Source organism: Stegastes partitus, unplaced genomic scaffold, assembly GCF_000690725.1.
Source record: "Stegastes partitus isolate 25-593 unplaced genomic scaffold, Stegastes_partitus-1.0.2 Scaffold1950, whole genome shotgun sequence".
Lineage (NCBI taxonomy): Eukaryota > Metazoa > Chordata > Actinopteri > Pomacentridae > Stegastes > Stegastes partitus.
The window spans coordinates 140,533-156,685 of NW_007579681.1; the positions used below are offsets into that span (position 1 = coordinate 140,533).

The 16,153-nt window shown below is 43.1% G+C and overlaps 1 protein-coding gene across 1 annotated transcript in view; it reads right to left on the bottom strand.

Moving 5' to 3' along the window:
* arhgap22b (Rho GTPase activating protein 22b) overlaps window positions 1-15,029 on the bottom strand; it is a 39,655-nt gene extending 24,626 nt beyond the window's left edge. The window contains exons 1-2 of the mRNA XM_008303181.1: window positions 14,976-15,029; window positions 6,069-6,268 (exon numbers count right to left, since the gene is read on the bottom strand). Coding sequence (XP_008301403.1) covers window positions 6,069-6,268; window positions 14,976-15,018 — 243 coding nt within the window. The 5' untranslated portion in view covers window positions 15,019-15,029. The remainder of the gene's footprint in view (window positions 1-6,068; window positions 6,269-14,975) is intronic.
* Window positions 15,030-16,153: the final 1,124 nt, after the last annotated feature.

Sequence of the window (16,153 nt, forward strand, 5' to 3'; positions counted from 1 at the left end):
AAAACAATAAACTACATCATAAATATCACATTATATTACATGGGACGAATCACGAAAAGGACGGTGATGTGAAATTTAGAGTCCTGATTTGAGACTAAATGAGTTTGTAGATAATGCAGAGTAGAGCACAGATGCAGACCTGCAGTTTAACTATTAGACAATAGTAAACAATTAACTAGAAAACTGAGTTGTGCAATTAGAGCTTTCCTTCCTTCTTACTTCGTTTCCTTCCTATATTCCTTTTCACTTTCACCGCTTCCTTCCTCGCTTCTTATTACTCACCTCTTAACCCTTGAAAATTTTAAGCAGCTACTCCTGTGATTGAACAGGGACCCACACAGATTATCAGAATACATTATCCCGATCAATACCCATTTAGCCCGGAGAACTGAGGCCAAGCGGGCTGTGAAGAGATGCCAGCGTCTGTAGGTCGGCCCCGTTAATCTCCACACTGGCATCCTCCATCCAATAGGATGGAGTCTGCCAAACCGCCTCAGCCGGAGGGCCGGGCTGTCGCCAGCATTAGTCGCCATGGCAACAAATGGAAGGGGTGGAAGCTGTGGATGGATGGAGCGCAGGGGCAGGGCAGGATGGGTGTCCCAAGGGAGCTATGTGCTCAGAATAACACAAGTAGCTGGCCGGGGATGAATGATTAAGAAAAGGCAGCACGTACCAGGAGAACACAAATCAACCAGCCAAGGAGTGTGTAGGACACATACAGTTTTTTTTACGTTTTAGTTAATTATTATAGAAAATGCTCCCACATGCATTAACCTCCAAGAAGCTGCACACAGATGTAGACACGCCCAGTTTAAACTGGTTTATACAGCCAATGTCCTGGACCAGAACAGCAGCCCGGCCTCTCAAGGCTCGTTCTCACTTTCATCTCATTTTGGCAACGTCCTCCACCGGTGCCAATGGAGCACAGACGCTACGCACTCCCATTGATTGGTACCATGTGCACAGGCCTGAAATTGAGGCACATAAACACCTCACGCTGCCATCGTTTAGCTCATGCCATGACCAATTCCTTAAACAGATGTCTCCTCAAATAAAAATTGGTGCCAAAACTGGATACCAGTCAAAGCACCGACAGAACCTGACCCAATCCGACTCACTGTTCAGCCACACAATCCTATCTGCAATCTCAATGCAACGTCTTTGAATTAACCCTTTAAGACTGACTGCTGAATTTATCTGAAATCATACCTAAAATAAAAATCTGCTACGTTTCAAAATGTTCATGTTAAAAGATGACTCATAATGATAAAACATCACAGAATTATTACCCAACTCTGCTGTTCCCTTTAGCTTTGTAGAATATTTTTGCTCATTAAAGCTTATTGTTTTGGTTCTTAGTTCAAGTTCTGTAGGGAGTTCAACAGTGATCATGAGTGGATCGTTCAAGAAAAGACAGCATCACTTCTCTACTCACACAATACTTGATGGAAAAGTGGCCTCGGCATTAAACCTCTGAACCCCAAATCACACTTTGAAAGGCGTGTTATCTTTAAAAAAAAAAAACAAAACTGTAGAAACAGAAGGAATTGTCTGATTTCCAACTTTCCAACGGTCTGTGAACCACTCCTCAGTGATGTGCCTTTCCATCAGGAAAATGATCCAAATCTAAGCTTCAAATTGTGATATTTCATCCAAATGACTTTATTCTACGACTTCTACAGCTAGAAAAATGTTGTACATGTTGTTTTTTTAATTTTTCTAGCACAAAAAATCGTGACCCTTTTTTCTGATTTATCTGATTATAACTTTGCCATATGCTACAGAGGACATATTTAAGTTATCTCTGCTTCTAGCCAGTGTTGTGCTGTTTCCACAAAGGTATATTACAGTAAATATTGAACTCACAGTAAGAAAAAACAATGTGCCACGAGCAAAGAAACACCCAGAAACTGCTTAAAGTTCAGAGGGTTAATGCTCATGTAGCAATTAAGATGTAGACAAAAAAAAAAGCTTCTTGGGATTTCACCACTTTAGAAATGGCCTCTATCTGAATGGCAGCTGAAGAGCCGCTGTGTATCGAGTGCTAATGGCAAACCTCCGCATCTATTGTCAGATAACTGGAGTCAATTTGTTCTGTAGTAGATTTACCCCCACGTGATGAAAAGGAAGAGAAAACCTGAATAGATCCTCAGCCAGCGTTGCCTTTCCTGCCACCAATTATCACATCCTTTCATCTGGGTGGGGCGGGTGGGGGGTGGTCTTGTTCTGCTGCAGCGATCGGCATACACCCACCTCCTCCTCCTCCCCCAACACACACACACACACACACACACACACACTCCCACCACAATCCTCAGATTTCGTATCGATTAGAAGATGAGGAGAAGAAAAAAAAAAGGCCAGAATGACACTTTTGCACACATCCAGCTCTCAGAGGGGGGAGGTGTGTGTGTGTTTGTGTATGCATTAGTGTGCATTTGTGTGTGTATGTGTGTGTGTGCACTAGGCCACGTGTGTGACTTGAATCCATTGGGAGTAGCAAATCAATATCAGATGGATGAGTATTGGCAGGCTCTGATTAAAGACAGTCTGTCAAAGCCTTCAGTCATTTGTTCGCCACAGAATGGAGATGGCGAGGAGGAGGACGCGTCATTCTGTGTGTGTGTGTGTGTGTGTGTGTGTGTGTGTGTGTGTTGACAGGGGCTGCTGCCTACATTAAATCTGCAGCAGTCATTCAAAGTGAAGACTCCAGAAATCAATAAATGTGTCAAGATTTCAGCCAGGAACGTGGAAAGGTGATTATTACGTACACATAAAGGATTGTGTGTACATTCGTGTGTGTGTGTGTGTGTGTGTGTGTGTGTGGAGCTGCCCTGGCTGTCTTTTAACGCTGGATTACATCACCGCCACTCGTAAGCCTCCGTTGACTGTCCACCCCAACATCATTAACACGACCGTGCGTGCGTTCAATAGGAATTATAATGGAGAAATATGAGTCAGCACCTGGCCACAAAAAGCATCCCTCAGTGAAGCAGCAGTGGGATTGATTGGAGATGAACTCTGTAAATATTTTTATGATAGTGTACTAATGGAGTAGGAAGCCAGGCGTCTTACACTCCTCTGATATTTGTACTAATGCACAGTAATGTCCTGTGAATGTGGTGAGTCATCATTACCGCTGTCTGTTTTCATCTGTCAGAAATAAGGCGCATGCAGTCGTGTCGTTGGTGGAGCTCACTAGTTACGTGTCGGTATCCTGAGGCCCTGATGTCTCCTGGAGACCTGGTGCAGTCGGCAGATGGAGGATGTAAATTTTACTGACATGTTACACTTTGGCTACACTGAACGCTGAACATATGTGGCCGGTTTGCAGAGCGGATGTGCTGCAGAATGCGTCTTTCTACATCTGCAGCACATGCAGGCAAAATAAGACGGTGAACTTTCGCTTTGGAATTGTCTTTGGACCCAACACTGTGCTGTTAAACCGCTACGGTTCCCTGAGGTTGTGTTATATGTTTAACATTTACAAACTGGACTATGTAAGGGATCAAGTTACTATGAAGCTGATTGTTGGCAAAGTAAATGCTGAAAGGGTGATCAAGACAAGTTTCATTTAGTTCAATGATTAAGAAGTTAAAGGATGTAGACCAGGGGTGTCCAATCCTGGTCGTCGAGGGCCACAGTCCTGCATGTTTTAGATGTTTCCCTCTTCCAACACACGTGATTCACATGATCAGGATCGTTATCAGTCTTCTGCAAAGCTTGATGATGAGCTGATCATTTGAATCAGGTGTGTTGAAAGAGGGAAACATCTAAAACATGCAGAGCTGTGGCCCTCAAGGACCAGGATTGGACACCCCTGATGTAGAGACTTTATGACCGTTTTCCGTGTAACAGCATTGTGCAAACCTCATGTAGAACAAGTATGATGCCACATGCAACAGATGTGGACCGTTTGTGGTTGTGGATCTGTGACATTGGCGTCTAAGTGGTTAGAGGTCCACTCTGCTCTGTTAATGTCAGGATCCCTGCTTCTGCCCCTACCTGGCTCCCTTTTTCTTTCCCTCTCACCCAGCCTGAGCCTCAGCCCTGTCTCTGTCAGCCTCTGTCCTCTCTCTCTACCTCCCTAGCTCACCCTCTCAGTCACTCCAGCTCTGCTCACAGTCTGATTAGTTACTGGAGACAGCTTTGGCTATCAGCTCACCTCAGTCCAGTCATCCACCTCCTGCTACAAAAGCCTTCCTCATTCCACCACACCCTGCCAGACCATTGACAGTCATCCCTCATGGTTCTGCCGGTCCCTGCTCTGTCTCCTGCCTGCCTGCCTTGATCCTCTATCTGTCTCCAGCCTGCATTCCCCCAACCAGCTTACTCCTGCCACCGGTTCCCACCCTGCTTCCAGCCTGGACTCCCTGAGCCTGTCGGCCCCCTCAGTTTTGTCCCCTCTTTGCGAGTATCCCCGTTTGTTTGAGTAGCTTTGTTTTTTTAATTCTAGAATTCATTAGGTTTCCCCCCCTCTGTTCCTTGTTTGGAGTTTTCAAGGTTTTTTTTGCAGTTTTGCCCTCATTGTAAATTTGTTCTACTTGCTTTCTCTTAAATACAGATAAACAAATGTCATAATTACAAGATCCAGATCTTGGCTGGACTGCCAACTTTCACAGAATCTCTTTAAAACCTGATCACAAATTCTGAAGTGATTCCTGCCTCATTAATCTGTTGTCTGATATCTCATAATTATGAAGTGGTCTCATAATTACAAGATCAGAATCTTGTGCCCCCAGGATCCAGATATGATAATAAGAGCTTTTCTTCAAAAGTCCGTTTTTTTTTCCTAATCTTTTTGAAAGCAGTGGACTTCTGCACCAACACACATAAATGAGCTACATTTACAAAGTATACTTTCCAATAGCCAATAACAACAATTCTGTGTGGTAAAATAAGTATATGAACATGCTTACAATGACAATACTAACATGCTGTTTAACAGATACAGCATTTACTGTGTTCACCCCCTTAGCTTAGCATGTAAGCATTTGCTCATTCACACTAAAAATGAAGTACAGCTGAAGTGCTCTGGTGCTACGTGGAGCTTCCACCATTTAACTTTTGTAACTGTCTGCAGTCACTTTGAGCTAGTATCGAAAACATGTGGAACAACGACGGATGAATGCTGCTCTTGTTTGTGTTTCCGCTGTTGTTGGTCCTTTTGCTTTTGGTTCCGCTTCGGAAAAGACAGAATTGCTAGCGGAGCATGGTGCAGGGAAACTGAGGCCCACAGTAGTGCTTATAAATGCATGCATTGTTCATCATTATACCGAATGGACCCTTTACCATCTCTAGTTAAAGCCAGCCTTTCCACCAATCCGTATTCAACCTACAGTATGTAAATGAAAAATAAGAACCACCACAGTTGTTTCAGTCCACAGTAGCCAGCCATAGCTGAACTGTGCTTCTATTCTGGCTGAAAATGAGGAAGTAAAAATGCTCAATTGAAATAGACTTTCAGGAACCCAATTAACATGTCAGAACTGCAATCAGTTCCTACAACACAGAAAGATGTTTGGGAAGAACGTAAATAACCGTCTAAAAATGCTGACACATGACCAAAATAGGGCTCAATAGTTTGCCCGAGGGTACAGGACATCTCAGCCAGTTTCTGTGATTAATGGCCAATCTGCTCTGCCACCTGAGCTCCAGTGTCCCTGAACATTTTTGAAGCTCTCTTTGACTGACCAGAAGAGTTATTGTCTCGAACCTTCTTTAAAACACTGATGGCGTCTCATTCAAACAAGATGCCAGTTTACAGCACCTGCAGATGTTCCAGCTCCTTCTAATAGCTCAAGTCGACATTATTGTTCCCTGTTCTTATATTTTGCAGCCAAACATTAATCTAAACCTGTACTAGTGCTGTCTGACTCATTAGCGCCCAGCATTCAATCCCTCAATCATCCACAAAGGGATCTGCACCACTGAGGGAAAAGATAAAACACTTTGATTTGATTGTGTAAATGCACTCTAACAAGCTGAAGAACAGTGACTCAGCTTGGTTTTAATTTCACTGTCCTCTGAGAGGTTTCCATTGTGTGCACACACGGCTGAAGTGTTACCTGTGGTTTGGTTTCTTCCTCGTCCTTGTAGAAGTAGAGCTGGTCTGAGCGCAGCACGAACCAGCGGAGCTGCCAGTTCTTCATGATGCTTCGCTGCTTCTTCAGCCAGCCAGCCTTCAGCGCCCCCTCCTGGAGGCTGGGGGAGGCCGGCCGGCACGGGCCTCGAGACACCTCGCCCATCACCATGCTCTTGGACCTGGCTGCAAACACACAAACACACACAGGATATTTGTGTTCTGTTTACACAAGCAGCTGAATGTAAGCAGTTTGGTAGGTTAAAGGGTGTTGGTGGTTCTCCTTGATTTGTTGTTTGGCTCATATCTTTCCAGTTGCTTCCTAATTTATCCTTCATTTTGTGCGCTGTATGCACACACATGCTCTGTAAGCCTCTTCACTCATGAACACTCACAACCTCCTGCCCCAGGCTGCTACACCTCCACATGAAGGGGGAGGCAGCAGGCACACATCCTAACAGAAAGCAGATACAATAGAGACTGTGAAGGGAAGGAATACACACATATACACACACACACACTGCACATAGCCTCAGGTGACAGGGATACCCCCCCCTTCAATTTCGCAGGTCCTTGGAAGAGACTTATTGTGTGTTGCCACAACCCAGCAGAATGGCAGAGGCTTTTGAGCGGAGATAATAGGACCACATGGGACTGGCTGAGTGACTGTCTGGCTGACTGAATGATTCTCAGCAACGTGTAACCTGAGCTCAGTCAAGGACAGGTTTAAAAGGGAGGGGATGGCAGCTTTTATAGCCGCTCTCTCAACATGACATCATGTTCGAGCTACCGATCTGTTCACACTGTCCTTGTGTGACATCAGTGTTGGATAACACGAGGTTTCGACAATAGATGTATCATTTTTGACATTGTTTAATATTTACTACACAAACTGACTGAGCTTGACTTGTATAAACACACAAGCCTGTCTCCAAGCACAGTTTTGTGCACTGCTAAGCATTTGCAGTAGAGGAGTAATTGTATTACACAGTTGCGCACGGTCTTAAAGGTTGAGCTAACCTCAGGCAAAGTAGGCAATGCTATTTGATGATCATGTATAATTTACGGAAATCAATTGTGCAGACATCCTCCCTGCTGCTGTGCATGTTGTGCCACAAACGCACACACACATGCGTAGAAATGATCAATGTTCAGATGAGGCAAAGAAGGGGATGGATGAATGGGAGGGGGAAGAAAATCAATGTTTATGCCTTTATATTGCCCTACCTCTCTCGCTCCAGCACATATATATATATATAGAGCTTAAAGAACACGGCTCACATCATCTTTGTTGGACGTCACAGTATGTCTTGGCAGATTGAAAAGCCTGTTGATGCTCAGGGGTGTTTAATGCTCTTGTTTGATATGCATTTTCTATTACTCTTTGCTATTTGAGATGATTAAATAGCAAAGAGAATTAAAAAAGTATAATAAGTATAAATATAATATAACCCAAAGTGTGATGTCCATGCACATGTGGGCCCCACCAGGTCTTAAGAGGTTAAAGCCGCAGGTTGAGGGTTTTTTGCCCACTTTGACTAGTGTTTACTAGCTAGTAGCTACCTCGCTGTTTGCTTACTGGAGGTTTTTACAGAGCTTTTTATCTTAAAACAACTGCCTGTTGTGGGTGAAGCCATCATGGAGGTGGTGAACCAAAACAGTAGAGCTGGGGGTTGTATAACTAAAACAATACCCTCAAAGATGCTAAAATGCTCTGTTGAGCTGAGAGGAACGCTTTTATTTCTCTGTGAGGTCAACACTGTGAGTGACCACTTCAATATTGTCCATTGTTATTCAATCCAGTGTTTATACAAAACTTAGTGCAGCTTTAAAGTGTTGCTATAGTGGATCCAATAGTCTCTCATATGCGTACTGAGGAGCAGTGAATTGTTTGACATGTCTGGGATTATAATGTGCTTGTTTATAGCCTTTTCTTCAACGTGTAGCTTTCTCTATGATCACATGATAGTTTCACTTTTCCCAGCGGCCAAGCGTTAATCAGGTTCCCTGGCTTCTCCACAGGAGTGGTGTCATATTGCTGCTTTTAGTGGTCTAATGCAGGTTTTCGCTTTTTCTTCGTTGGTCCTTTAAGACTGCGCTGAATGTGTGCGCAGACGGTTTGGAAAACACTGGCAGCAGAGCCGACGAAACCCTCCGTTGTGATGTCTGGGTTCGGGCCGCCACTCGATACCAGAGAACTCCAGTCTGTTTACCTCTCCGTCTCCTCCACCTTGGCTTCCCTCCCTTATCCATCTCGTGCTAATAATTCCAGCAGCTCTGTATTTTCCCTCCTCTGCCTCGTCACCCTCCATTTCTCTTACTTTGACTCGCTCTACTTCTTCTCCCCCCCTCCTCACGCTCGCCACCGCTGGTCCTATTGAATCAGAGCTCTGTTACTGTGAGAGGGTGCATGCGCGCACATACACATAAAGGAGATTGTTGTTATCGGTACTGGCACCACATTTCGGCAGTCTTTGTCAAATAAATTAGTTTTTGGATTAGAGGCACATTTTTATTTTCATTTTTCATTGGCTGTTCCTCTTTAAATATGTCATTATTTTTCTTTGTTTATGAGAATACTGTCAATTTTAAGCATTGCAGAGCACTCAGCCAAACTGGTCATTTACATTTACATTGGTTTGTAGCCTACATTTACATTGGTGGATATGTTTTAAAAGCTCTACACCTTACCTCTGCAGCGGTCTTGCCTTCAACCAGCCTACTGTAATCACACATAAGGATGCTCAGACATATTTATGACTTTCTTGATCCCTCGTATCTTTATAGGTTTACATCTTTTGGCTCCCAAACTGTGGCCCGTAGTATCTTTGAAGATCAAATTCTTCTGTTTTCCATTTCTATCCCAACTCCTGCTTCTTTAAGTTTGCTAAATTAGTTTTGGGATTGTGCATGAATTTCTCCCCAGTGTGAGGGCACAGCAGTGTAAAAAGAGCCATCAAACCCCCGACCTGGACAGCATTTTGCTCCTTCCATTACATCTCTGTTAACGGTGGCACTCACCTTCCCTGTCCTCCTTGACCCCTCTGTTTTTCCTCACCACCTCACGTCCCTCAAATCTTTCCATCTCCCCTCTCCCTGCCAGCGTTCGTACAACAGAGCGCCGCTGTTCAACACATGAGCCGACCGAGTGGAACATACAGGGGCTGATGATTCACGCCTGAGTCACAACAACTGATTTTTGAGTTGAGTGTGTGCGCCAAACGCGACTGCCCACTGAGCCAATTTGGACCTTGTGCTCAGAGTGATTCAGACCTTCCTTGGTTTGGGTGGAGCTGCTCTGTGGTCACTTCTACAACTATCAGCTGCAAAGACTAAAAAAGAGGCCATTTTACTGTAAAAGTGCACTTTATGCACAATCACTGCAATTCAGACCTGATTGTGGCTCATTGAGTTACAGTAGCTGGTTGTTAAGGAAGGGCTGAGGCTCCACATGGTCCCCCACAGTGTGTGCAGATGTGTAGTGTGCCCACATTTGTTTATCGTGACGTACCCCAATGATAATTTATGTAAATTGGAGCATGTGTCGTGTTATTTCAGTGTCACAGATGAATAATTCTGGGTATGAAGCGGTGGTGTATCCAGGAATACCAGATGGACCGGCTACTTATTCAGTCATGAGCTCATCCATGATATCATGAACACGCATGTGTGTGTGTTGGTGAGGGAGGTGTGCTGACAGACCGTGAACTGTTCATCACTTTGTCAATTTTTAATGCACAATTAATAGCAAAAGGAAATAGATTTAAAACGGTAAACAATTCGATATGACTGTCATTATCGTTGGATTAGCTTTTGAGGACAATGCAAGTCTATGTGATTTTTAATTTTTTATTTTCCTCATAGAATATATCTTTGGACTTTTAGACAAATTTGTTTTGCTGACCAACAGTGATCTTCATCTGTCCATCCATCATCGATACACCACTTGATCCTCACAATTTACACCCCTGGCATTTGAGTGAACCATGAAAATGTAGGACGCCATTGTACCTTATTAGCTGTGTTTCACCTCCTGCGTTTCGAGTTTCTTTTGATTGTGCTGAATAAAGTTAGGGTTCTAGAGTCAACTAACAAGCTGCCTCAATGACAGTAACATCAGCTAGATAAAAGGCGTACTACAGAAAAATAGAAAGTAGCTTTAAGAGCAGTTGTAACTGGTGGATCCTGTATGTTCCCAACTTACTGTTGTATCAGCAGTTAGCGCGGCGGCTACAGTGATTCACCAAGTAGCCCTGTAAGTACACAGAGGAGACTCATCATGTGAAATACCCTCAATAGAAATCTATGGGAGAGAAGCCAATGGTCTGCTTTGTAACAGCTGAAAAGAGACACATTAGGCTAATCCTCTTTTTGTTCTCATGCAAACATGGTGTCATGAAGCTGTGCTAATACATAGTAGAAGCATAACCTGTGCAGAAAAATGCCTTTTAAACCTTTTTTTGGTGCAAATTTACCAAAATGTTTGCACAGTTTTTATCTAGATTAACTGGTGATTGTATACATACAGTTTGTATGTCACGATGACCATTGAAACTGCAGTTATGTTTCTCTTCTAATTTCGTTTAAATACAGATCTAGTTCATTAGCCTGATAATGGCCCTCGAGTGTTACCAAGATTGCTACATAGTGATTGCCTGTAAGGGCTTTGTTAATGAAGTAGTCCCTACGTCAACTCCCCTCTAGCACTGTGACTAGACTCAAGTATTCTTAGATGATTCCTCTGAATTAAACCATGTCCTTCCACCACCCTGACTTCCACATCCTTATTTTCTGCCTGGTTATATATAGGACACATTACTTCCTGCATTGGCACTGAAGGCTGACAGTGAACGTATATAGTAAGTGGTAAATTTGTTCCAACTTATGTGTAGATAGTGGGTTGTTGCATCAGTGTTGAATTTAAAAAAAATCCATTTACATTCAATTCTATTTGGTTGAAGGTGAAATCTCAGGCTAGCATCTCAAATCCTGAGCTCAAAAATTGCAGTTGCTCCTATGGGAGAAAATCTAAACTAAAAGACTCTACAAAGCCACAAACCTGACAGGACTTAGAGTCAGCAAGTTTGGCCACATAATAATCCGTCGACAACGATAACAGTTGTCCTTTCCTGACCAATCAAAAGAGAAAATAGGAAAACTGATATACAGTCCTCAAACCAACAGAGAAGGCACACCCTGGAACATATGGAGCTAACGCTACAATGTGGACAAATGGTTGTCTGCAGATCTAAAACAAAACACAACTGGTATGACACATGAAGGGACACATGATGCTACACACACACACACACACACACACACACACACACACACACACACACACACACTGTGAATCGCTATGATGTTACTTTCTTCAGTTTGGAGTTGTATATTTAACATCAGCAGGAAATGGATGTGTGGCTGTTACGCACATCAGAGAATAGCACTTCCATTAACATGGCGAGGTGGGCACTCCAGCAATAGCTAGACAATACTGCGCCGGTGGCTAAATGGCGTACACACACGCACGCACGTAGACATATTGAAGGAATTCAATTTCCTTAATCTGGTTGTTGTTCAGTGATTTATGGCTCCTGGAAAATGGCAGAGAGTTACAGGTGCATCAGTGCGTAACTTCCAGTTAGCCTATCACCATTGATTAATGTGTTAACCATGAGATGTGTGTGTGTGTGTGTGGCAGCCTTCCTTGACAGGCTGGAGGTGTGGCAAATAATATATAGCCTGTTATGTTAAAGCTGCAGTAGAGTGGAACTGATCCGCAGCAGCAGCAGCAGCAGCGTAGTGTGTGTGTGCATGTTATCATCGCCACACACACACTATCTGCGTGTGTGCATTTTTTATCCACGCTCTTGCTCACAGTATCTAGTCGTGAGGGTGTTCATTCATATGCCGTAGAAAGGCAGAGTGTCAGGGTGTTGCTACAGTGCAGGACTTTGATCATAAAACCATGGTAACGCAGATCAGACGCCGCAAGAGAGCGAAGCAGCTGATATGTGGGCAATTAAAGCTGCTACGAGATTTGTGGTGCCAGTCAGTGCACCCAGAACCCCATCACAGCGTTAATACGTTGATGGTTGTAGCAAGTACTGAAGCAGTTAGATTTTTCTTTTATGGAGCAGATATTGTTGATGAATAGATTCCAGGATGGAGAAATCTTGTGTACTAGCATCCCGGAATGAAACAAATTAGGGTTTTACTTCAACAATGATTTTCAGTTCAGAGTTGCAGTAAGAGGATGAAGGTGTAATTGCACTGATTTAATTACACTTCAGTGAGTAGGTCTGAATGAGAAAAGTAACGAATGTTTCAGCAGTAGTCGGGGTTTTTACGAAATATGCTAATTTGCTTTCTTGATAAGGTGAGAGAATTGAAACCATTTTGTCTGAATGCTAAATATGAGCCAGTGGAAGATTGGCGGAATTGAATAACAGTATTGGAACCAGTATGCAGCAGTCAGCCTAACTGTGAAAAAATGAAACACATAACTGTATTAAATTGCCACTTGTGATTTTCACATTTTCATTTTCACACAGCATACAAGATACAAGATACAAGATACAAAGTGTTAATTGTGGGCTTGTAGAGATAATTAAAGCTTCCAGCTATCAGGTGAAGCTAAATTAAGCTAATCATCTCCAAGCTGTAGCTTTATATTTTGTTTATTCTTTATACCAAGTGCTTTTCCAACATGAAATCTAACTAGCTAACGCAGTGGTCTGCTTACTATAGAACACAATGTCGTGCCTAAAAAAGAAGACAAGCTAACCTTTCAAATTCAAACAAGTCACAGCCTATACCAAATAAAGGCTACAGCATGTCTATCCATCGAAATTAAAACAAGCTATACAGCATATCTGAGCTAGTTGGCTTGTCACTGACTATGCAAATTAAAACATGTCATATAGCATATCTAAGCTCGTTAGCTTGTCATTGTCCATCCAAATTATAAACAAGCAATATAGCATATTTAAAATAGTTACCTTGTCACTGACTATCCAAATTAAAAGAAGCTATACAGCATATCTAAGCTAATTATACAAATCAAGACAAGCTATACAGCACAACTAAGCTAGTTAGCTTGTCACTGACAGTACAAATTAAAACAAGCCATATAGCTTATTCAAGGTAGTTACCTTGTTACTGACTTTTCAAAACAAAATGTGCCATATAGCATATGTAAGCTGGTTAGCTTGTCACTGACTGTCCAAATTAAAATATGTCACAAAGTATATCTAAGCTAGTTGGCTTGTATTCAACTCAAGCTTGTGTACAGTTGAAGTCAACCCCAAGGGAGATGTTTTGGTTTAACCAGACCAGGTTCCAATCTAAATGAATGGGGAGGGAGCCATAACTGTAGTTTCAGTGGTCACCAAAACATAAACACTGCATGTATAACATCAAAAAAAAAAAAAAAAAACACTTGAAAACATTAGGTGACTTTACCCCACATCATGGGTTAGAAGTCATCTTTCCCCACAGGGTATAATACACATTTTTCAGGACACAGATTTCTATTCAGTTATTTAGGTGATGATTCTCTTCTTTATATTAAGGTAGTATATCTATGCACTGACCTTCTAGTGTCATGAATGTGGCAGCCATGACTGATCAATAAAAGTATGACTTTTGTTTATTTTGAGTATCTTCTTTGACATTCCAGTATAAGTAGTCCTATCATTCACAATGTCACTGGCACACTGCTTCATGCTGCATCTCTTCTTGACCCGCTCTGACCTCAGCTGAGCATGTACTCCACACTACATCTGTCACATACCCGTTTATTCATGGGCTTCATGCAACAAATGTGATGCTGTCAGCGACGAAGCGCCAAATTACAGAAGGTATGCAGAGAATGCTTTTCACGCAGAATAACAGAGTCGCTCTAATCGCTTTCATTTTCACAGTCTTAGAAATGAAGCAAGGATAAGTGGTACTTAATTTTGTATTTTGATTATGACTTGAGACTTCTGCAAATGCATGTTAGAGCTCCTTACTTAATCGAAATAAACATTCGACTGTAAAGGTACTAAAACTACGGTGGTAGTTAAAATGATTTGGGACCTAAATGTGATGCAGTAATCAATTAAGTGATGATGTACAAAATGAACACAGTGAATCACTTTTACTCATTAAGCCAGTGGAGTCAGTCCTGCTCTTTTAATATATGCAAATACAGATTTAATCCACTTTGCTACCAATTTCATGCCGCTCCAGCGGAGGATTTGCACATCACTCTCCCATTCTTGGGAGCTATTCATTTCATCTTAATCAGATCCAGCTGTATAATTGCAGTCATGGAGATTAGTGCCAAGGAAGGAAGGAAGGACACGCACGCTCGCGCACATGGACATATTAATACGTCCATCCACAAAGGCGCACACATACTGTATGTGCACGAGTGTGAGCGCACACGGCGGCGGCAGCAGCAGCAGCAGCAGCAGCAGCAGCTGACGGCTGCCTGATAGTGCTGAGTGTTGCAGTGATGAAACTAGAGATGCTGCTCGCTCCTCGTAATAGAATTCACACCGGCAGCAGCGGCCAGCTGTAGTAGAATGCTAATGTACGTGAGATGTTTTCTGCGTGGGCAGATGAGCCGCTTCATTCAGAAATATGTGACTGCAGCAGGGGAATAAAAGGAGTAAGAAAAAGTGTTTCAGCAGACTAATTCTTGTGCAAAATCATCATTAAAAGGAAAAAAAATGACTTTTTAAGAACGCTTTTTATTTGTAAAAGTGAAAATTAATGTCCAGATAGCTGCCACAGGACAATTACACGCTCGGATTGAATGAACTCCCATCATCTGTCTGATATGACAGTTCAGCTGGTGATGGTGCAGGTACGGTACTTGTGAAGGCAGAGCAAACAAACCTACCTCTCCGGGTCTGTCTGATCTTTGGGCTCAGCATGGCTGTCATCGCTCGTCCACACGCTCTCCTGTCGGCATGTTCATGTACATCCAAGCACCCCACCCTGTGTCTCCCTGTGCCTCTCGCTGTCTCTGCCTCTCTCCTCTTCTTCTGCCTCTGACCTTCTGCAGTGCGGCCGGCAGCTAGGGGGTTGGGTGAACATGGTAGGGGAGGAGAATGGAAAGAGAAGGGGGTGGTGGTGAAGGAGAGGGAGGGGGAGGAACTACCCCTCTATTTTTTTTTTTCCTTCCGTGCACACGCCCAGCGTCCTCCACCCCTCCCTGTTACATTATTCATAGCGGTACATCCGCCCGTGGTGGATGGGGAGGGTCTCCCACCGGCAGAACACGGGCCTGACCGGCTAATAGATGCCACATTTTAAGTGTTCTTATTTTCTGCAATGATTGCTTTTTCATACAGACCTGTCATTTTGGAGAGGGGAAGAAGAGAGGGGGCGTTTATCTGGCAGGTGTCTCCTCCTTCTGCACCTAATTAAGCTGTAGAGGTCCTCAGCTAGTCTCCACCTCCTTCCCTTAATCACTCCTTTCCCCCCCACCCTTCTTTCTCTCTCATCTCCTTCTTGCCATACCAATATTTGATCTTTTCCTTTCCTTCTCCTCCCTCTTTTCTCCACACAATTCCTGTCTTAATTCTGCTATAGCTCACGCCTGTCAGCGTCTGTTCAATTTTCTCTTAATTACTTATCTGAACAATTCTCGTCTTTACCAGCCTTGGCTTTCTAAGAATGATGCGGCCTTCACTTCCAACAGGAGAAATTCCCAACTCGTACCCGAGGTTGTAATTACACCCTCCAGGCATTCCAGTGGCACAACACAGAAAAACCAGGAGGAGAAAAAATACATGTCCCACTTGTACAAACAATATCCTGTCGCCTTGAGCCACAGCGGCCTGTAATTGCCACAATGGAGTGTGTAGGAGTGTGACACTTAAAGCGAGGGTAATTCATAGCTAAGTGAAAATTAGTTTGATATGCTTTTGTGTTTACTTCCGTGGTTTTCTGCTGTATCGTTGTAGTTTTTTCTCATTCATTTTTATTCTTGTAAGCATTATCTGAATCTACAGCATCCACAAAAGTGTATAGTTACCACGGTTACAGGTGTTAGCAGGGTAGCGGAAATGGACC